A 21,926-nucleotide genomic window follows, 5' to 3' on the forward strand; every position below is an offset into this window, starting at 1 on the left:
CCACTGGAAACATCATAACGATACGCACAGCAACCTAACTTTCATGTTTATGTGCCACCCTGTTCAATTCTTCAGTAAATAAACATCTAAAACGTGACATTTTACGTCTTAAAATAACTCATTTTGCATACAAGGTTTGGCAGTTGCGGTATCAGAAGCCTAATGACAGTAAAACACACACAAAACAGAGTACTGGGAATTTTTCCACTACAATCAAATTGCATAAATATATATAAATCCACAGGCAATATTACTGGAATCGTTTTCTTCCTAGTCACCAGAATGAGGAACAGGGGCTTCATGTCCATTTCTATGTCCTTTTAGGTGTAGCAGGAAACTCCCTCTTATCTGAACTCCTGACAATAGCAGAGCTGTTTTCCATGTCACTGTGAAGGAAGACCTGCAGACAAACAGACCTGTAGCCATGAGCCAGACAGGTAAGCTGTCTCCTTGCCTTATTTATTCATTATTTCACTACATACATTTTTACTAGAGTTATGTTTAAAAAAATAATCTATCCAGTTCTTGGTGGTTAATGATTGTTTGCAATGCCCAGAGCAATATTAAGGCTAATGTAGACAATACTGGTTTGGGTTGTCTTTATGTGTCAGTGTTAAAGCAATTCATCCCTATCAGTATGTTACATGTTAAAATGCCACAATAAGAATGACACCAAAAGTTTGTGTATTTATTTATCCATTTATTTACTGCTTAGCTGAGGAGCTTTTAATCATCTATGAGACAGAGGCAGAGCAATGGGCCACCTACCTGCATTCAGTCTTCACTGGTCCAATATCAGAGTCTGGGATCTGCTGTTATGACATCGCTACAGCGTCCAGCAGGCGGGATGACTTCCTCAGGCTCGCCCAGTATGCCTGCAAGCTCCTGATCCTTTCCAAGGGCATGTTGGAGGGTCTGTGCCAGATGAGGCGCTTCTTCCTCGCCCGTGTATTGAGCCCTTCAGCTCATGTGGTGGTACTGCTGTGTGGGGTGGAGAGTCTGACCCCACTGCTGGAGCTGGTGCCCCTGAGCGAAGACGAGTGCTTGCAGATCTCCAGTGAACAAGATGCTCATGAGTACCTGTCCACTGTAACTGATATTGTGAGAAAAGGTATGGCCTTGGCTTCAAAACTTTTTTCATTTTGACCCCAAATGTCACTGACCAGCTGTTGATAACATTTTTCCTTAAGCCCCTTGATATTTGGCTTTATAGTGTACTGGAATGACAGGGAGGAAGGTAGAAGTTTCAAAATAATGAGTGTACATGTTATCCCCCCTCTTTAAACTTCTGCAGAGTGAATTATTTGTGAAATTAAATTTTTTCCATCATTTACTGAGAAATTCATTCTTGCATGCCCTCCTTATTTCAGAAATCAGAGATGCATAAAATCCGACCTCAGTTTCCCCACAACTCCAGTCTCTGATATTTTGTTCTTCTATTCAATATTTTTTAAATCTGAGAAATGTTATTCCAGTCCGAGTTTCTAGCAAATTTTTAATTTAGAACATGCATTACAAATGCCTACTGAAACTTTCTTATAAAGTAATCATCATAATAAAATTAATTCAAGAATACTGATTTGCAGTCAGCAACTTATGACAAAGCAATACATCAGTCGCTGCCTGTTTAACACCATTAATAAATATCTTAATGTCACTGTGTGCACGCCAGTTTTGCAAACCCAGAACACAATTATTCTCTTTATCATGCCCTTCCTTCAGGAAGAATTTCGCATGACCTTGCTGTTCCCCTGCTATAAATGTGAGGGAGGAAGAATGCTCATTATCTGCGAAAATGCCTGAGCAGCTTGGAAACCTGTTTACCTACCTTTTTTTTCCACAGGATTGTGTGCACTGAAAATTGACATCCAGTAGTTTTTAATATGAGTTGCAGTGACAGATTTTGGTGAAACGGTGCATCTTGCATGTCCTCATCTGACTGGTCAACTATCCCCAGCCTCCTTCCCTGTTTTTCCTAATTGCACTATTTGTATAAGATCATAAAGCAGAGGAAGGGGCTCATATTTAAACAGGTGTGTGTGCAGGAGGAACATCAGATGCAAATAGCCAGTCTTTCCTTTTTGCCCACCGCTGATTACTCATCACGAGCCATGCAAATTCAAGTGTACTCTGCATAAATTCATTGCACTGATACAGTGAAGTGGTTCAGGCCAGGAGCCCACGAACAGTTATATTTTAATCCAGAAGCACCTATCGTATTCATACAGAATGATGCTATTTGTTTGTTAGCACACGGCCAACAGACACGTAGGTGTTTGATGAGTTTTAGTGTATGCAGAGGAAGGAAGTGCACTTCATGATTTGTTTCTCTGGTAACAGTGAGCCACCACTAATGTCAATCAAAGTTACAGTAACTCTTAAAGCTTATGTCTGTTGTCTTTTTAACCATTCAAAATGTCAACAATATATACCAGAGACTTTTCAATTTCGTTTAATTTAACCTAATTGGTTTAAAATGACAGGACAATGATTCTGTACAGCCATGCTAACAGCTCTGTGAGGCTACTGAGGTACAGAGGCTTGTTTAGCTAACATGCTCATAGTGTTAATATGGTAGGAGATATTATCAGACCATGTTACCAAGCTAGGAAGGTGAAATGTTTGCCCTTTTTATTATTTAGTTTGTTTCCCTGTTAGCATTTGCTAATTGACACTAAACACAAAGTAAGACAACTGCTGGGGTGATGGGATTGTCATTTGTTTTGCAGATATTCAGTCATAAACCATTAAAATTTTGACCTGATGATGGTTGAAAAGTTAAGGAATCGTCAAGAGATTTGACATGATACTGATAGGTACTTTAATGTTAATTGATTTAATTAATCTGTTTTACAGCTGTTATTTGGACATGTCCCTCAATGGTGCTAAATGAAAAGTCAGAGGATCACCAACATCAGTGGGATTCATTCTCTGGGAACTATGAATGTCTGTAAAAAAAAAGAAAAATTTGGCACTGCATCTCTTTCTTGGCAAGATATTTCAGTTTGGACCAAAGTAACAGACCTGGTGACCGACATTGTCACTCCTAGAGCAACAAATAACATGGCTTAAAATGTGGTATCCGACTTCATAACTCAGGTTCAGTGTCCCGTCTCTTGCATGTGCGTCAGCCTCAGCAGCAAATATGAACCCTTTGGCACGTAAACCATCAGGATCAGAGCTAAAGGTGGAACAAATGCAGCCAGCTGGAGCTCACAGTGTCAGATCCAGCATTATGGTTGTTCCCTCCAGAGTTCCATGTGGGGTGAGAAATTCATCTAGTCAGTAGTTAGCCAGTAGTATTTCTTTTTCTTTTCTTTTTTTTTTTCATAAAGCATCCCTAACAGTGATTACCCTGTGGTTCACTGTGCTGTCTGTTTGGTAGAGCTCTATGGAGGTGTTCATTCTTTTGAAAAATGAGGCGGCTGGCAGTAACGCTGAGGTCGAGTTCACAGGTGGAAATCAAACGGTGAGAGTGAAGCCTGTTCGCTGGAATGAGCGGATCCTGTGCGTCGATGTACCAGGTGAACAAAAGAATAAGAACTAATGCATCTGTGATTAACAAAAATAACAATGAAATCTTTAGTCAGATATATTCTAGTTTAGCCCATGCAATGTGCAGTTTCAATATGTTTTCTATTGTAGATTTTCCAGCAGGGAATGTAAGTGTGAATGTGTATAATAATGGAGTGCCACTGAGCAAAGCACAGCTGCAGTACTACAGCAAAATGGAGGAAATAACCTGCCTTCTGGCGAGGGCAGCAGACCCTGTGGATTTCATGTGTCAGGTAAATCCACCAAAGGCTCTTTCATGTCAAGAAATCGCCACACTCAAAGTGTTGCACCTTATCTGAGTTTAATGATTAAAAATGAACAATTCAACAGGTTTTACACATAAAGCTTTGTTTAGTAATCGTAAATGGTTTCACACAGCCTACAAAAAAGTTGTATAATGTTTTCTGTTTAATATGATTATTTATCTACATTTATGTAGAGCTGGGGATTTTGACAGAAAAAAAACAAAACAAAGAATGTTGCATGATGGGAAATGAGTGTTTTTGAGTTTGATCCCTATCAGAGACTAAAAGATCAGGACCTCAACATTCTGGTAGCACAACAGAAAATGGACGGCACCTTTTATGAGAGAAAGTTGTAGTGGGGTGGGGATATTTTATTTCAGACTGGCTGGCAGCGAGATCAAACTCTTCAACAGCAATATTGTAATAAATATATATGTGCATCAATACTTTTGAACTTAATTTATTAAGAGCACACTGTGAAACAGAAAGTAAATGCAGTCTTTGCATAGAACAAGCAGTGAGCATTCTCCAGACTTAAAACTTCAAACCTTTGGTGAATATATTAAAATTTTTAATTATTTTAATTGTATAATGCAGGAAACACAATCGAATGCGGTACCATTCTCTTTCCCTCTCTCTTCAATAAAAATAACTCTTCTGAGGCATGTGTTATGTTACTTAGTGACTCATCGTTATGTAACTTAGTTATAGAAATTAGTCAGTTGCCGCCCCAAAACACTGCTTATGATCGATCCACTTCAAGCCATTAGAAAGAAAAACAGAAGATAAATTTAATCATGTTATTTCCGCTGATGTTCCTGTGCTTCGCTGTTTACCGTCCCCTCTGTGGAAATGAAGAGCCGGCAGGTTTCAGCCTTCTTTTGCCCACAAACACTTGATTTGATTAGGTCTCTTTTGCTGAGGAGGCAAAGTTGAGCAATGCCAAAAGAAGAATTTGCCAAGAGAATTTTCAAGACCGAACTGGCAAGACTGGACTCTGATGTGTGTTTTCAAGCTCGCACCTTTGTTGTCTCTCTGCCGGCTGCATTTTACCTTCTGATCCAAGCACATCGATGCTTTTGTTTGTTGATTTTACTCAGTTATTCGCGTGTATCGACTAAATTTTCTTTGCAGCCTTGCCTTAAAAAGTTATTTCAAAATGTGGTGCCTGTCTGCCTGTGTGGACTTCAGGCTCTTCAGGAGTCTTCTGTGGACAAGTTGGATCAGAAGTTGTCCTCCATGCTGTTGGAGGGCATGCCCACCACAGGCTTTCAGGGACTGCAGTGTGGAAACACATCTGAAAGAGGTACAACAGTGTGTGATTGCTTATTCAGAGCTTTACAGTGAAAAATATGTTGTAAGTTATCCAACCAACCTGGTATAACTTTCTTTAAATTTCATTTGGACTCTGGGATACATAAGCAAAGATCTTAAATGATTTGCTGACAATATATTTGCAGTATCAATGCACACAAATTATACAGCAAAACACAGCCCCTAACCACAACAGAATATTAATTTAAGTCACTCCTTTCTCCCTGAGAGTGTGTTTAGCACATATGTGGACTGGACATATTTCTCATAGTTGGAATGCATTCCTGTTGCATGATGCACATTATACAACATGAAACAAAACCCTCCATTGTTTCTTGGCTCATTATGTGGCAGACTGATGGCTTCATCAGAGACTGCGATTGATCCTTAACTCTGCTAAAAAGGGCACAGGGAAATGTTTCCATGACAAACTAGCCAATAAGTGCCTCTAAGCTGTCTTTCTATGACCCTGCTGATTTTGTTAGACTGCTCACATTGCAATGAGTCAACCACAGGTTATCACCTGTAAAGGAAGTAATGTAAGTGGTGCAATCTTTGCTGTCAAGGAAACTGATGTGCACAAGACTTTGTTAGTCCAGTCACCTAATCAAAACTGGCAATTATCCACATCAGAGCTCCATCATGCAGATGTACCATCACTCCTCCACTTTGCTGCCCAGTATGGATTCAAGAGCGTCTCCAGCCTGCTCCTGCAGTGTCCAGGTGCTGAGCAAGCAATGCACACAGCCAATCGCCACGGACAGACTCCCACTGAGATTGCCAAGAGTCACGGCCACAAGGAGCTTCATGTCTTATTGAAGGAAACACTGGTAACTACCTCCTTATTAACTATCTGCACTTTCACCCAGTCTGCAATGTTTTCTTTTTGGCTGTTCATCATTTTCACTTTGCTCCAGCTAAAATTCATCTTTGCTAGAAAATATTGTTTTAGATCTATTGACCCTCCATGCAATGAAGACATTTCTCAATATGCCAATGTCTGATGACGGCTTCTGGTGCTCAGTGATTTGTGAGCTAATTAAAACCACCCAATGACATTATTTGTCTGTCCAGAGGTGGCTCGATCTATTGTCATTTAAATGGATTCTATGATTTGCAGTTTCTTACCGACACCTGAGAAAAACAACACAATGCGCCTCAGATTGTGAGATCTCACAGTCAAAGGATGCAGTGCAGCACTCAGGGTTAAGACTATGACTGAGTGGTGCTTTATCAATAATAAACAGAATGAAGTGGATGAGAAGGTGGAGAGCAGGGAGAGTGACCTGTATGTCAGGGGCAACCTCACTCCCTCCTAACCAGCATCTTTTCATCCCTCTCATGGCAGTGTATTCATGTAACCTCCCTCCTCTCATCCTGGATATGTCGGGCAAGCAAGGTTCTTAATGGAAACACCCCCACAGAGACTAGAAAGGCCGTGTTTGTTCATGCATGCACAATGGCTCACAGTGCAGGTCGTCTGCATACATTTAGACAATTAATGCAGCCGCTAATGTTGAGATTTTCTTGCGTAATGGATGCCGTTTTCCCATGTTAATATCAAGAGCATCTTCCTGCTCAACCTCGTCTTTCAGTTTGTATATACATTGGCACAAGAGAAGCATGTCAGCTGCAATCCAAATTTAATAGATCACTTGCATTCATGCACATCCCTTTATTGGGTAAACGAGGAGGTCCACACTAGCATGATAATGTTTTTTTTCCCAATACTAATTTCATTAGGCAGTGAGGACATTATGAAAAAGATGTGATCCACTCAGTGGTATAGCCAAGATGGCAGGCTCAAAACATCATCAGTCCTACTGAGCATGAACCTTTTTAATGGAAAAAAAAATAATGGATAGTTCTCCAGATCCTGCATGCATTCATTTGACTTGGACTATGCAAAAAAAAAAAAAAAAAAAAAAGTCAGGTGAAGATGACAAGAGCGTCTCTTCTAAGTGTTTCTACTGTAGGTTTTGTTGGGTGTGACATCTTTGTGGTCTTTTTGTACTTTATTTCCTTCAGACAGTTAATAGCCTGCTCTTCCATTATAGCCTTGATCCTACAACCTGGAAGCTTCATTTATACATCCACACTGCTGAAACTGCTGACAACATGTCCTGTGAATTTTTAATCGGAATACTAACAGTGACATTGACAATAGTGGATGAAGTATTTGGGTCCTACTTAAAGAAGCAGTTTGACATTTAAAAAAAACCATTTATTTGCTTTTCTTGCTGAGAGATTGATGAGAAGATTGATACCACTATCATATCTGTACTGTGAATATGACACGAGCACCAGCAGATGTTTAGCTTAGCTTAGCGCAAACAGTGTAGAATGGGAAGCAGCTTGCCTGGTTCTGTCCAATGGGAACACAATCTATCTACCAGCACCTCAAAAGGTTATGTGCCAGACTACTCCTTTGCCAGTCTTAGTGACTTGCTGGAATCTCATCGTCACCGTGAGGTTACCCGGCAACTGAGGGATATTCCAGGAAGCCACTGGTCCCAGCCAGGAAATAGTCTGGCACATAACTCCCTGTAAAACAGCAACAACCCTTTGGTTTCTGTTAAACAAACCACATATAACATGTTAATCAGTGAGCTTTAGAGGTGCTGATGGGCAGATTTTATTTTTTCTTATCTTTGGACAGAGCTAGACCAGCTGTTTTCCCCTTTTTTCACGCTTTCTGCTAAGCTAGGCAAATCCATACCATGCAGACCTCACAGTGGTATCAGTCGTCTCAACTAACTCTCAACTCGCAAGAAACCAAATAAGCACAGTAAACATGGTAAAACAGTTAACCAAGTAAAAGTAAAAAGGTAAACAAAAAGTAAAAGCAAAATTATACTTAGGCAAAAATACACGAGTTTAAAATATAAGCAAAATAGCTTATATTGCTACATAGGGTTATGGTTAGATTTACTATTTATCATAAAATTTATTACTTAATCAAATGTGTTGTATATGCAGTCTTATTCTGCAAAGTAGCTATTAAATATGCCTATTATAAAAAGGTTGTGTTTTTTAAAAAAAGGTATTCACAGAATTCAAGCACAAGTACTCAACATTGCACTCAAATTCAGAACATGACCATGTTGTGAGCACAAACAGACCACGCTTGGGGTGGATGCTTAAATCTCAGAGATGGATATATCAAAGCCTGGACAGATAAAATAAATATATATATGTATTGTTGGATCCTAAACCTAAATATAAGCAAATAGGGATTTTGTGATTTGTGTCGACAAATCCTTTTATCCTTTTAAACTTCTATCTGCTGTTGAATTCCTTATGTATTAAAGACACCGTCAGGCTGGCCATTCATTCAAGTGGGAATCTCTGCTCTTATCTTCCCTTATATTGTTGAAAACTTTAAGCTTTCTCTGATGGCTCTGATGGATCGTCCTATAGAGAATTCAGCCTCTGGAGAAATGTAGACACTCCAAGAGCGGTTGCAAATGTCTTTATCTCTCTAGCAGCACTGCTAATTAAGAGTGACTGCAGATGGAGCCAGGTTTGATCAGATTGCTCTTGCGGGTCAAAGCGTTTGCTGTGAGCCTGCATGGAGTCAGCTGGGCCAACAGGAGAGCAGTGGAGTCAAATAGAGGTCCACCCCACAGGGACATCAACAAGCCTATAGATGTAACATAACAGACAGATTTGACATCAACATTGCTTTCAGGTTTCCTTGGAGCGTAATTAAAATTCTCCTTGACAGCTGTATATGATACTCATGTGATGTGTTAGAGGGAATGTTTAAGAGTCAGCATTGCAAATTGGGGTTTTATTCTTGCTCCTTTCTTTGCTCCGCAGTTTCATTAACTCATCTGCACCGTTTTCCCCACCTCCAATTAATCAACCCATGATGCATCAGTGATTTGGGCGTCAGGGTAACAACACTTTGTCAATAAATCCTGGATGGATTGGTCCCCTGCTTCATACACAGGCAGAATCACTCACAGGGCCTGCGTCAGATCCACTAGTCTGCCCTGGCACCACATTTCTTTGGTAATTAGCTGTGAACTGCTCCAGAGGGGAAAGCTGAATTATTCAGGGAGAGCATAACTAGTATACAAATATAGAAAACGCCCTGCGGTTATCTGCAATGTTTATGCCCAATATTGTCTCTGCTCATAGTAATTACTAACACAAACACACATTGTTCTTCTTTAATATTTTAATACTGGGTCGCAAATTTGGCTGAGTGTCACTTGGCATTTCAATGGACTCTGCGCTCCTACCAAGATTTGCTTTCAGATGTAGAGCAGAGCTCAGTAAACACAAATGAGCTTGACTCTTTATGGTCATCTGAAGACTCCGATGAGCTGTGTATGTGTTGTGTTTGTTTGTGTACAGTATCCTCCTGTCCAAATGCAGGAGAACTATATTACGTGACACCCTGTGCTCGATATGCTGATTCCACTGGCCTTATTTTGAATGTTATGTTTGCTCCGTTGGTAACGGCACAATCATTATTCACAAACTCAGGAGATTTGTTTATCATTTGAATGAGACTGCCATCCTCTTTCTGAAAAAGGCACTCTTTTCATCCTTCAGGTTATACTGTATGTTGCATGTGTATTGCAGGACTGCTGAAAAATGTTTAATGTGCCATACAGGGTTAGTCCACCATTTTGGTCACAGTGTGATACACTATATAGACGAAAATATTTGGACACCTGGCCATTACACCAAAAGGGACTTTAATAATATAGGCAGCTAACAACAATAAGACAGCTTTGCAGCTATAACAGCTTCCACTCTTCTTCACACAGAAGGCTTTTTGGAGCATTTATGAGTATTTTGCCTATTCATGCTCTACTGCATGAATGGGCACTTCTTCTCTTCCCAAAGGCTGAAGCATTAAGATTTCCCTTCACTGGAAGTAAGGGGCCAAGCCCCAACCCCTGAACAACTGCCTCATAAAGAGGTGTGTCTGGATACTTTTGTCTATATAGTGTAAGTCACAACTATTGCTTGGATTACCATTCTACTGTTGTAGAATGTACTTCTCATCTTGCACCACCAGTTGGAGAATATTTTTTATGTAGACATTTATGGTTATAAGATGGTGAATCCTACAGACTTTTCCTCTTGTGCCACCATGAGGTTGACATTTGTGGTTCAGCTGTACTTAATGTTCAGCGCTAATGCTAAGCATCAGCACATTAGCACTGGTGTTGTGAGCATATTCCCATTAGCATTTCACTCAAAGCACCACTGTTTTAAAGCAGAGCCTTACAGAGCTGTTATAATGACTGTAAATTATTTGTCTTGTTATAATAACCAACCATAATACATGCTTGGTTTTGTGTTAAAAGAAAACTCTGAAGATAACACTTTTTAGAGTATATATAGTTTTACAGAAGTGTGAAGCATTTCTCTGGCTGCTGAACTGACCACTTCTTATTTTCTCATGCCAAAAAATAAGTTGGACAGATTTTGCCTGTGCATCACTTAAGTGATGGGTTCAGTGTTACACTGCGCAATCTGGTATGCATCAAACACTCTTATCTTGAAACCACTATGCCAGAAGACAGCCAGCATGCTGGCACTAGAAGCTGAGACTAGCCGACCTGTGAATTGAGCATTTCAGCTAGCTGCTGAAAACAGATTTACGCTCCTTATCTTATCTCCTTTACTTGAGAATTGTTCTCTCTCTAACAAAATCATGCCTGCTGTTTTGTCTTGAAGCACTGCTGTTTGGATTGCGGCGGTGAAAGTGAATTTGTCTGGAATGCCCGGAGCTCCTGCAGTTTCAGACATCTGTAAAATGATTTAGCATTTGCGGTTAGTAAATAAATACCCCCTCCCCTGTCCAGAAATTACCTCTGAAAATACCACACTGTGCTTAAGCACAACATCCAACTATTATAATTCAATGTTCAAGCTGTGGTGATAATTAACCCGTTCTTTCTACCTGTTGGGCCTGTTATGAACCTCTACTGTTAAGTAATGCATTCATGGCAGCCAATAAGTAATTTGCAGTATTAGGAACAGTGTAATATTGTAATTGAGTCATGAGTGGCTGTGTTGCTTGGAAACTGCACACAGAGCATGGAGGGTTATATGGAGGATATCAAAGTGAGCTGTATCTCATATATTCTGCAAGGACTTATGGTCTGGGATTTTTGCTGCAGGATTCAGAATATACCTTTTAAACTGACAAAGGATTTAAATGTAATCCTAAAGCATTATCATATATATTATGATGGAGTCCCATGTTGCCATAATCTGTTTAGGCAGCTGTTTTCATGGCATTCATTTAAAATATGCCCTAGCTGCAAATCTGACAATGTCTTAGCACATACATTGAAAATACCATGTTTTTTCCTTTTTATTTCTGGTTTCTCTGGCTAAATCAATACTTTTAAAAAGCAGTCTTTCTCGGTAAGGCATTTCAAAATTAATGATGCAACTCCTCAGTTCTTTGTCTCCATCAGAAGTTGAAGTTTGGTAGTAAATTAATATCCATATCTCTCTCAATCTAATCTCAGATGCAGTCTAAATATCAACCCAAGGGTCTTGAATTGCTCTCTAAATGATATGTTTGGACTGAAAGGGGAAGATTGTCTGATTTCATAATTACCCTGATCATACCCCTGTCTGTCCCTCAGCATGCTATTAGCAAATAGGCCGACTCTACAGCGGCTTTGCCGTCAGAGAGAAAACTGCTTTCTGTTAGCCAGCAGGCAGGGTTACAGCACACCTCTCTAATTCCTGTTATAACCCTGAAATTGCTTTCTCCACAAGTGAAGTCCTAACAGATGCAGTGCGAAAAACCAGAGTAATAATCTGAATGTTTGTCACATCTGACATGAAAACACTGAATATTAAAACATGGCATGGAGGCAGATATCAGTCTATGTAATGTGACAGAGCTTAGGAAGTGGTTAGTGAATAATCGTCTTAGCTTTTATGCTTCATCATTGTGCTTTGTAAGGAGGATACAAGTGAGAAAATGAGCCGACCGGAAGCGTGCAGTGATCCAGCCAGGGAAAGATTCACATTCTTACCTCTTACCAAAATCCCAATCCAGCATTATGACAAGATTTGTCAAACATGCATGAATACCAAAATAAAGAATATCCACTTTTACATAGCAAACTTGTGGCTTCAACATAACAGATTGGACACTTCTGGCCCTCAGCTCCAAATTGCTTCTTTCAAGCTGTTTCCTTGTGATTCGGTTGCATAAAACGTACCTCTTCATACTCTGTTGTTACAGAATATGTTCAGCTCAGGCAAGGACAATGGTGATACCAGCGTGTATGAAATGATGTGCACCGCAGGTGAGTGAAGGACTGATGGGAAATGGAAGGAGGACAAAGGAAAACCGGTAATAGAATTTCTTTTTTTTTCCCAGCACATCATTATGCTGGGTTGCTGTTCATTTCCGACCACTGAATATTTTCCTCTCGCTGATGGGCACAGCATGTAGTGTTGCTTCCGATTAGCTGTGAAATGACTGTAGCAAAAACCGCATGCACACAACTTCATCTCGACACTCAAACTATAGTGCCCTAAACACTTTGTGCATTAGGGACTCCCTCCACCACAGATGCACTGAAAGAGCAAGACGGAGATGATGGAGAGGAGGAGGAGGAGGAAGAGGAGGAGGAAATCTATGCGCCACTGGGGGTAAATGACGAATATGACACCATCTTGAACTCAACAAAAGCTGTGTCTATTGCCAACCGCCCACCTGCACCCACACCTCGGCCTGAGAGCACCCAGGTGAAGGAGGACAGAACTCCTTACATCACTAAAGGTAGCTTATAATGACTCGCTTTGTTGTATCCTTTCCACCTCCCCCCCCCCAAAAAAAACAAACAAAAAAAAATACACAGATATGATGGAGCTGATTTTGGAGTAAAAACAACAACGAGTTATGCAGAGCATGTGAAGGGGAGTTTGGGAGATTGTGTGGGAGGGAGGAAGTGCCTGGAATGTGCATTGCCATTGTCAGTGGAGTGCTGCTGAATAGAGTGGAGAGGCTTTTTTTGCGATGCAGTTTGTTTTGATCCCATAAACCACAAGAACACGGTTGCTCCCCGCTGCAAAACTAACAAAAGTGAGGGAAGAGAAAGACCCATTTGCCTGCATCGAGAGCCCACAGTCCCCAACTGTTCAATTTCAGCGCCGTGAATATTTCATGAAGATGAAACATCCAAAAGTGACTGGTATTATTAAGGCTTATAAATCATTAAAACAGCTGTGACTTCTCTGTTTCATCTTGCAAGTGCAAACATGCACACATGCATCCCCAATTAATTATTATTCCCACAGATAATACTACACTCACAACACGCAGAAATGATTATAAGTGTGCAACAGGCAACCTCACCCCATTATGCAGCTTTTTATTGAGCTTGCTTGTTTCCAGTAAGCCAACTCTCGGCCCAAAGGGACTTACAAAGCAAAAAAGAAATTGAGTGCACCACTGAACTGCCTGCATCCCAACCATCCCCTCAGTAACAGAGAGGGAACTACCGGGTTGCCATCTGCAACCAATCTTGGACAGACCAAGGCCAAGTCAGCCAGAATAAGTCATTACACATGTTTTCCATCGTCCTTGTCCCCAGAGCACACGAGAGAAAGGAGAGGGATTTTGAGGTTTCCATCTATTGAGACAGTGGAGCTTCAAACCACACAAGGATCACATTTTGCTCCTCACTCCCACTGCCGCAGTGAAAGATGTGAGAGGAGAGATGAGGCTTGGTGGAGGATTAGGCGAGGAGCCAGTAACTGGAGACCAGCGCACAAGTGGAAATAATGAGGAGTTTTCTTTTGTTAGCAGCAACATTTCGAGCTCAATGAGACTGAAATGCTATGAAATGTGAGCAAAATTCAGTCTTGCAGGGTGGAATTAAGGGGCAAGTAAACTACATGGAGAGCAATGCACACACTCCAAAGCAAGGCAACGCAATGGATTCAGTCATGTGACACATCCTCCGTAGTACTCCACTCACGGTTTCATTCTGAATAAAGCCATAAAGCCCTGCCTATATTGTGAGCAATGCAGAAAAACAGAGGCTGTGTTTAAACATGAAGTGGAAAAGAGAGATGCTATCATGGAGGAAGTAGTCAGAGGTGGGATTATCTTTCAGGGTGTGGATGTTGAATTCTAATCCAGTGTTGGTCACACAGCCGCAGCTCCACTGCCTCTGACAACTAAACAGAATAGTCTTTCATTCTGGGAGCTCACTACCAAACCAAAAGCATCATTCAGGGGCATTTAATCCAATCCAGAAGTGAATGCGTGTGTCTTTCCCTGAGGAAAAACACACATTTAAGCTTTGGGATAACAAACCAGGGTGCTTATTATTTCACAAATATTTATATTCAATTTTTATTTTTTATTTTTTTTCCCCTGAATCATCAGTAGGATGTTTTTTTCCTTCTGGCCATTCATATCTAGATTTCCACAGTTGATAGGTCGTTTGTAAGTTTAGAGTATGGCGCCATCTTATGGAACTGTTGTTAAAATGCAAGAGCACAAACCCGTAGAGATAAGCTCTGGATTCAAGGAACCCTTACAATCTTTTCAGTACAGGCAAGGAAAAATTTGAAAAAAAGGATGAACTAATACACCTTAAGATAATGCTTACTAAAAATGTCATATTAAAATACAATGTATAGTGTTACTGCAAGCTGCTCTGTGTTTACAGTGTTCCAAAAGAAGAAGACACCTCGGGGCGAGGCCGATCTGTATTCCCTTCCTACTAAACAAGGTGAGTGTCATATTTTTTGGCATTTTTATTTCCTTATTTGTTTTTAACCTTTATATAAATAGGATACATGTCTTCATTAGATGGGGCACAGTAAAGAAGCAGACACAAAATATATACAACCAGAATCAAACTGGGAACATTACGATAAATGTGTCTTGACCACTAGACTACTAAGATGTGTCTGCTTTGTAAAGTTCAGAGTTTTCATCTGCATATTAATACACAAAGGCTTTAATCATCGCTCTCTGCTCAAGTCAGGCTTTATCATTCGCACATAAAAAGCTGCAATTTTTCAGCATGTACCAATAATAACAAAATGTGAGAAAATGTGCCTTGATTTCCCCTTCCTGGACAGAATTATTATAATTACTTTAATATCTGCATTATTTATTTATTTTTGCTCAAAACAGCAGGACTTTAACTGTGCCAGTTATGTTGTTACAAGTTTAATCTGTCATTGATAACCTGCCACGTCAGTAAATGTTAGACCATTAGTGTTTTGTTAAATTAATTAAGACTGATCACCTGAGGGAAATACACCCTTGCAGCAGTAATGGACACACCAATAGCACAAAAAAAAAAATAAAATAAAAAATGAAAAATGAAATTGTGAAAGAGAGAAAAAGAGAAAGAGCTGCTACATTGAGCACCATACAAAGCCATTTTTCTACTTTACTGTACTGTTGGTGACACTGAGTGGCAGATCCCACGATAATCACAGTCACCCAGAAAATTACTTACCACCATCACTTCATGACTCACTGACATTACAGATGTGCAGGGCGAAATCACATTACCAACCAATCGTCTCTATGAATGCCATCTGGAGTGGGTTTACAGCCTGTCTGTTCGTATTTCTGTCATCCCTAGAACACTTTAATTTATGATTGTACATATGAAATCCAGCCTGCCGCACATGTGTGCCGATTGCTCTGTGTTTTCCACTACTTTGTAAGATTCTCTGATTGCCCAAAGCAACATATGTTTTTATTGAGCTGTTGTTCATTGCAGCGCGTGGGCGAGAAGACAAAATCTCCTCCACCTATGATGCCTTTCTGCCAAACCAGATACACGGACCTCAGCAGCTCGCTGAGCTCCAGCAGAGGGTGAAGGCAGGTTCACTCACTGTGGACGCATCCCTGGAGCGCTCCAGCGACTGGCAGAGGGTTCAGAAGGGCATGGACACCATCCAGCAGGTAGGAATATCACACACTGGGATCGCACTCACACTGGACTTGGAATGAAGAAGCACACAGGACCAAACTCGAATAAAGCTATGACCATCTGTTGCTCATGCCATGCCAGCTCACAAAACAATCTACTCACAACAGAGCGTAAAGGTGCATGAAGGTGGCACTGGCTGCTCCTGAAATCTGATTGGCTCACATTTGGAGGTACAGTTTCTGTTTGAGGACTTAAATAAAGTAAGGGAGCTTGATATTATTGTTGCTTAGTCCCACTCTGTTGTGTTGTGATTTGGAGGACTGCTTATCTTTTCTAATTCCTCTATTTGGATTAAGCCATTAAAATAATCAAGTAAACAATAACAATAATAATTGAGGAAAGTAAGAAACTGTAAACTAAATGTTGGTGATTAAAGTAGATATAAGTGATAGTAAATTTATGGTATTCTGATGTTTCTATTCTGTATTCCTCTGCACCAGAGGAGAATATTTTCTAATGTTAATTTCATACATATTTGTGTGACTGTGCCCTAAGCAGGGAAAATGTGACTGGAGGGAGGTGTGAATGGTACTTCTATCAAACAGCCAAAACAAATCGAACAGTGACTGGCAAACTCATGCATCTGTTTCATTTGTCAGCCAGTGACTCAACTGTTGATTTTCCTACCATTAATGAGTGATTGATGGAAGGTTAGGCTTTTCGCCCAGCTCTGGGCAGATTCATTTTTCAGATTCAAACAAGGTAAAATGTCTTTAAAAAAAAAATGTCAGGAGCAAACAGAGTGACACCGGCATGAGCAAAGGTATTTCTGAATATAGTTTATAAATAAAAGTTACTTATGTGAAGTTTGGGAAATGTCAGCTGTGTCAAATCTGGTAAAGCCAGACACAGAGGCAGAACAGTCAAGATTAAAAGGTTTAACTGGCCCTTTTCTAAGGACACAGCATCGAAAAGAGAGTGGACCAAGACACTGAGAGGTTAATTAGGGGAATGAGGGACAGGTGTGCAGGCTGGCTGGGGGATGGGTGGGCAGAGCTGGGAACCCCTGCTGGCTGGGGAGGGAATTACAGCAGATTTGTCAGAACAGAGAGGCACGCCAAAAATGCAAAAAAAAAGCACTACAGAAATAATCCAAAACGGTGCTGTTGCCATGACATTTGACTATGAATGTTAATTAACACTAATGCCCTGAGATTCCTGCTGTCCTAATAGATGCTTTTCATGGAACACATTTAGAGACATCACAGTCGGAAAACCACAGGTATAAATGATAATGTTAATTATGGATGAAGCCGTGAAGCTGCTTCATTGTTAATGTTCATAACATAACCTTTTCCAACAGTGGGACAAGTCAACATGGGAAACAGAAGCAGTCTGATCTTTTAAGTGTATATTTTTTCTTAAATATAAATTCTTACATTAAAGTTACAACTACCACAAATGTATACTGAGACCTTCAGTGATGGAACAAGTGCTCACCACTGACAATGATGTAAAAATACTCCATTACATGTACACTTATTTTTCATTTCTATTCAAAATCCTACATAAGAGTACGGAATCATTATAAGTCTAACTGTAGTAGTAGTAAGTAACAGGAGAGTAGAAAGCCTAACAGGCATCGCTTTATTAGGGGTTGTAGTTGGTTGAGGTGGAGATTTTTACTACTTTATATACAGTCAGGTGGTTTAATCCAGTGTGGATTTCAGGCGCCACATTTGCTGGACATCTCACAAACATATGAAACACAACAAGTCCCAACTATACACAGAAGCACAGCACAAGTTTCCTTGAATTTTGTCATAAATGGAATTGCTGCTGTGGTTGACCTGAAAAAACATTTGTCAGCCTGTGGAAACATAGCTCAGATAATTTATGGAAATCCCATCACTTGTAAATAGATGGATGTTTTGTGTATGTCTGTCTAATATTAAAGCACTGATCTGTGTCTCTGCAGGAGAAGTTGAGTCAGCTGAGAGCCAGTAGCATCAACACCAGAGAGGATGATGACAGTGTCTATGGTAAATATTCCTCCATCCAGGACATGTGGGTTAAACTTTACTGTCATCACAGAGAGGCTCCACAGAGCTCAGCTTTCCCTGGAACTCCATGTGGTACAGTGAAAGTTACACTGGAACAAATAGCCACCTTATAAATGACTGTACTAAACCGTATACTGTAAATGGCTTCTCTCCCCGCAGATAAAATCAACATCGTTCATCACAAGCCAAGTGAGTAAACCTGTGCTTGCATGCCTTTGTAGTTTCTCCAGTCCTAGTGGCAGTGATGGGGAATTGAATTAATCCCCGGGGAAAGCGTTATTTAATCAAATCCCCATTGCCACGTTTTGATCTTGTGAGTTTCACTTGCACTAAATGGGAGTCTTACTTTCTTTCACCATTTCACAATTCATATTGGATAATTTGCTTCCAGGCGTTACAGGGAATGAAAGTCGGAGAGGAGGCCAAGCAGTGGAGTCTGATTTTTACAGCAAGCCACTTAAAGGACAGCATGTAAGTTTACTTTGCCTGTCAAATGAAAAGCTTGGAAGAAGTTAGCATAAATGGATAAACTTTGTATGATACAGTGTATTGACTAATATCCCTCTGAATTGTTTTGCAGTCAAATTTCTTTTCGAAAGCTGACAAACGTTGAAGGTAAGACAGTTTGTGAATATAAAAGCCATTTTTTTTTCTTCAAAGATAAACTTCATTTTTAGATTTATCAAACTCATCATTTATGTCCCATTTTTAAAGTTTACAGGCTCCATCACTCCACAAGGTCTATGTTCTTCAATCAGGTTTAAAATGTTCAAATACGTAAGATGTACTTTCAGTTGTATTATTGATAAGAAATGAATTTTTTGATATATTTCATACTGATTGTTCAGTTCTTATTTCAAGTAAATTATAATTTATGTAGAAAAAAGTATGTGTACTTTTGAAATCTACATTTTCAGTAACCTTTGCATTTTGTAAAATGCAATCCATAAAAATTTCCATGTCAGAAATTACCTTGTTAATTTTGTATATTAAAATAATCAAATAAAGATTCCTCTTTTCTGCATTTAACTCAGTGTCGCCATATTGGCAATAATTTAGCAGCAATAAATTTTGCTCATGAATCTTTCACTCGGTTAAGAGCTGAATATAAAATCTGCATATAAAAAGGTTAAAATGTTAAGTGTAATAGGTTTTCATGGCTCTGTATTCTAGGGACAAGGAGTCAATTTCCCAGCATGTCTTGGCTTGAAAAAAATAGTCATAATTTTGCCACTAGAGGGTGCTGTATCTCTAAATATATCCATCACATTCACTTCACGCAACCAAAGACATCTGGTGAGCCCAGAAGCACCTGCTGACCTCCTGATGGCTGTAGGGTGTGTGTGTGTGTGTTTGTGTGTGTGTGTGTGTGTGTGTGTGTGTGTGTGTGTGGAGGGGGGGTGGGGGAGCTGCTGTGTACATGGAAAGTGAAAATGCAGCACATGAGAACACCAATCAGGTGCTTCTTGCTGAGCCTGTTTGCAAACAGGAAATTTTTAGTTGGTTGGTTTGCATCAGCCAAGAATTATTAAAATTATTTAATTATTAAAATAATTATCAAAATGAATCCACAAATGATGCATAAAATAAAAACTGTAAAAATATTAGACCTCAGCTCACTGGGATGAGTAGAAATATCCACAGAGGGCAGCAGTAAGAGCAATAAAATTAAAGGTGAAAGACTTCATTTTCCTGGGAAACTCCATCTGTTCAGCTGTCACACTGTGTGTGAAAAACAGGTCTTTTTCATCCACTGAATTTCTGAGTAATAATATATTTACCGTACATACTTGTCAAAAAATGAGAATTTGCTGTGATTTACAAAACTGTTCAGGAATTGGCACAAATACTCCCTCTCTTTCTCTCTCTCACACACATACACACAGATAGCAGTTTGTTGGTACAGCTCAGCCTGTGCCTGAATGAATGAATAAGAGCTGCATGGGGAATTCAGTGAATGCATGGCTAAATCCAAGCTCAGTCTTGAAACCCAGGCAGAGGCTGAGATGTGTGCCAACAAAGCAGCTGGGTACACGCCGGGCACATTTTTCTGTTCAATCATGCTCTTTGTGAATAATATGTATTAATGCGGTCCCTACTTAGACCTGCCAGTTAGCCTTTGGAGATGATCCGGCTCCAGGACCCCATGGCATTTGAGGCATATGTTTGCCTGTCACCTGCTGAGTATATTTCGGTCCTTGCGTCAAGCATGGTCACCGAGATAGGTCTTGATTCATCGTGTATGCAAATATCTGAGCGCAGCCACAAGGAATGATTCCCCAGTCACAGAGCAACAAGCAGATAGAGAACTGCGGTGGCATACGTCGCCCACACCAAACATGCTTCTATATGTGGGCAGAGCTACATCAAAAACAAAGGATCAAAGATCCACTGTTCTTCAAAACCCCATACTGTATATTGATGATATTTCTGAAATGTAAATGATCCAGACTCACTAATTACTGTATAATTTTGGTTGACCAAACTGACACTTTTTAATGTCTTTTTAATTTCTATATTCAGCAGTGAAATTTAAATGTGCATTTGTTCAAGTTCTGTATTTCAGTACAATTTTGAGGTTACACTGAGGTAACACTTTACAGCTAATAAATAGTTTAGCTGTATGGTAAAAAGTAATGTGAAAGTTTGATTTTATTTTAAGCTTGTGCTTGCGAAAGACTTTGAATGCTGGACTAACACCATATGCCAAGTGGGTGGTTTTGTGCTATTCCAACTTTTTCTTAAACCGGAACGCTTTCTGTTTTCCTCTGAGCAACTACCAGCAACACAGGACAAAAGCGTGAGTTTATTCATTTATTTTGGAGACACGAAGGCAGCTAGAAATGGTGCCAGTCAGCCTTCATTTCCCCCAGGAGATTTCTTGTTTGGTGGCTCACAAACAGCGTAAGCAAAGATTACAAATCTAAATGCCGATGGTTAAAGCAAAAAACTTGCTTTGTTGCCAGTTTAAGCAAAATAGTTTCATACTTGACCACTTGGAGGCAGTGGAACAAGCTTTTAATCAAATATATGGAATCATTATTAATAATCATATCTGCTTTTGTGTTGATACGGCAAACAATGATGGCTGACTTTGTGTGTCTGCTGTTTGGTGCTGGGAAGGCAGCATACATTGTGGTCGTCAGAGCGTTTTTGCTGAACGTCTGCCTGCTGAGAAAGTCTGTACACAAGGTTGGTGAGAGTAAATGGTAAACTTTCACGCTGAAAAGCTGCGCATATCTGAGGGTAGCTGCAGAGTTTTGGCAATAATCGCGTTCGTCACTGTGAACAACCGCTTTCACACTACATTTAACTCACTGTCATATAAAGAAACGATGAGTCTTCATCACAGGTGAACACCCTTTTATGTGTCAGTATTATACAGCAAGAATTGAACCTTTTTTTCAGAAATATTGACAAAGTTCCCAGTTGGAGTTCCACTTCCTCTCTACTCCAGCAGCAAGCTTGGGCAGATAGTGGAGAGTTAGGATTATACAGTCAACGCACCGATAATATTGTTATGACACAGCTCTTAACTGTCTCTACCAATTGAAACATGAAGAGCCAAGCTGTCGCCTCAGTCATCTGCTGAATCCCTCCTGCATCCCAGAGACACCGCTGGGTCCACGCTGCTTATCAGGGATAACTAGTCTACTGAAGGAGCATGCATAAACACAACCATTCAGAACTTCTCTATTATGCACCTTGGCATGCATGCACCACACACAGGGAGGCAAAAGCACACATGCACACCTCCCTTCTTTGCTCGGTCCTCTCTCTGGCCTCGGGATTAGGGCAGAGGATTGTGCACAGCTGCTCCCCAACATCCCCGATAAAAATCA

General features: G+C 40.1%; 1 protein-coding gene and 1 long non-coding RNA gene across 2 annotated transcripts; one reads left to right on the forward strand and one right to left on the reverse strand.

Moving 5' to 3' along the window:
* The first annotated feature begins 31 nt into the window (after window positions 1-31).
* On the forward strand, window positions 32-19,058 carry LOC124055012 (B-cell scaffold protein with ankyrin repeats-like). Its single transcript, XM_046381599.1, has 16 exons — window positions 32-437; window positions 716-1,111; window positions 3,132-3,265; window positions 3,386-3,524; window positions 3,646-3,788; window positions 4,992-5,106; window positions 5,748-5,944; window positions 12,352-12,415; window positions 12,667-12,894; window positions 14,795-14,857; window positions 15,869-16,053; window positions 18,000-18,063; window positions 18,244-18,273; window positions 18,476-18,555; window positions 18,665-18,699; window positions 18,799-19,058. Exons 1-15 carry the CDS (start codon window positions 425-427, stop codon window positions 18,695-18,697), a joined length of 1,884 nt encoding a protein of 627 aa, XP_046237555.1. The 5' UTR covers window positions 32-424; the 3' UTR covers window positions 18,698-18,699; window positions 18,799-19,058.
* Window positions 3,817-16,979, reverse strand: LOC124055013. Its single transcript, XR_006842522.1, has 3 exons — window positions 16,879-16,979; window positions 15,984-16,091; window positions 3,817-5,097 (listed from the first exon to the last, which is right to left on the reverse strand). It is a non-coding gene; the product is annotated as an uncharacterized LOC124055013 (long non-coding RNA).
* Window positions 19,059-21,926: the final 2,868 nt, after the last annotated feature.

This window comes from Scatophagus argus, chromosome 23, assembly GCF_020382885.2.
Source record: "Scatophagus argus isolate fScaArg1 chromosome 23, fScaArg1.pri, whole genome shotgun sequence".
Classification (NCBI taxonomy): domain Eukaryota; kingdom Metazoa; phylum Chordata; class Actinopteri; family Scatophagidae; genus Scatophagus; species Scatophagus argus.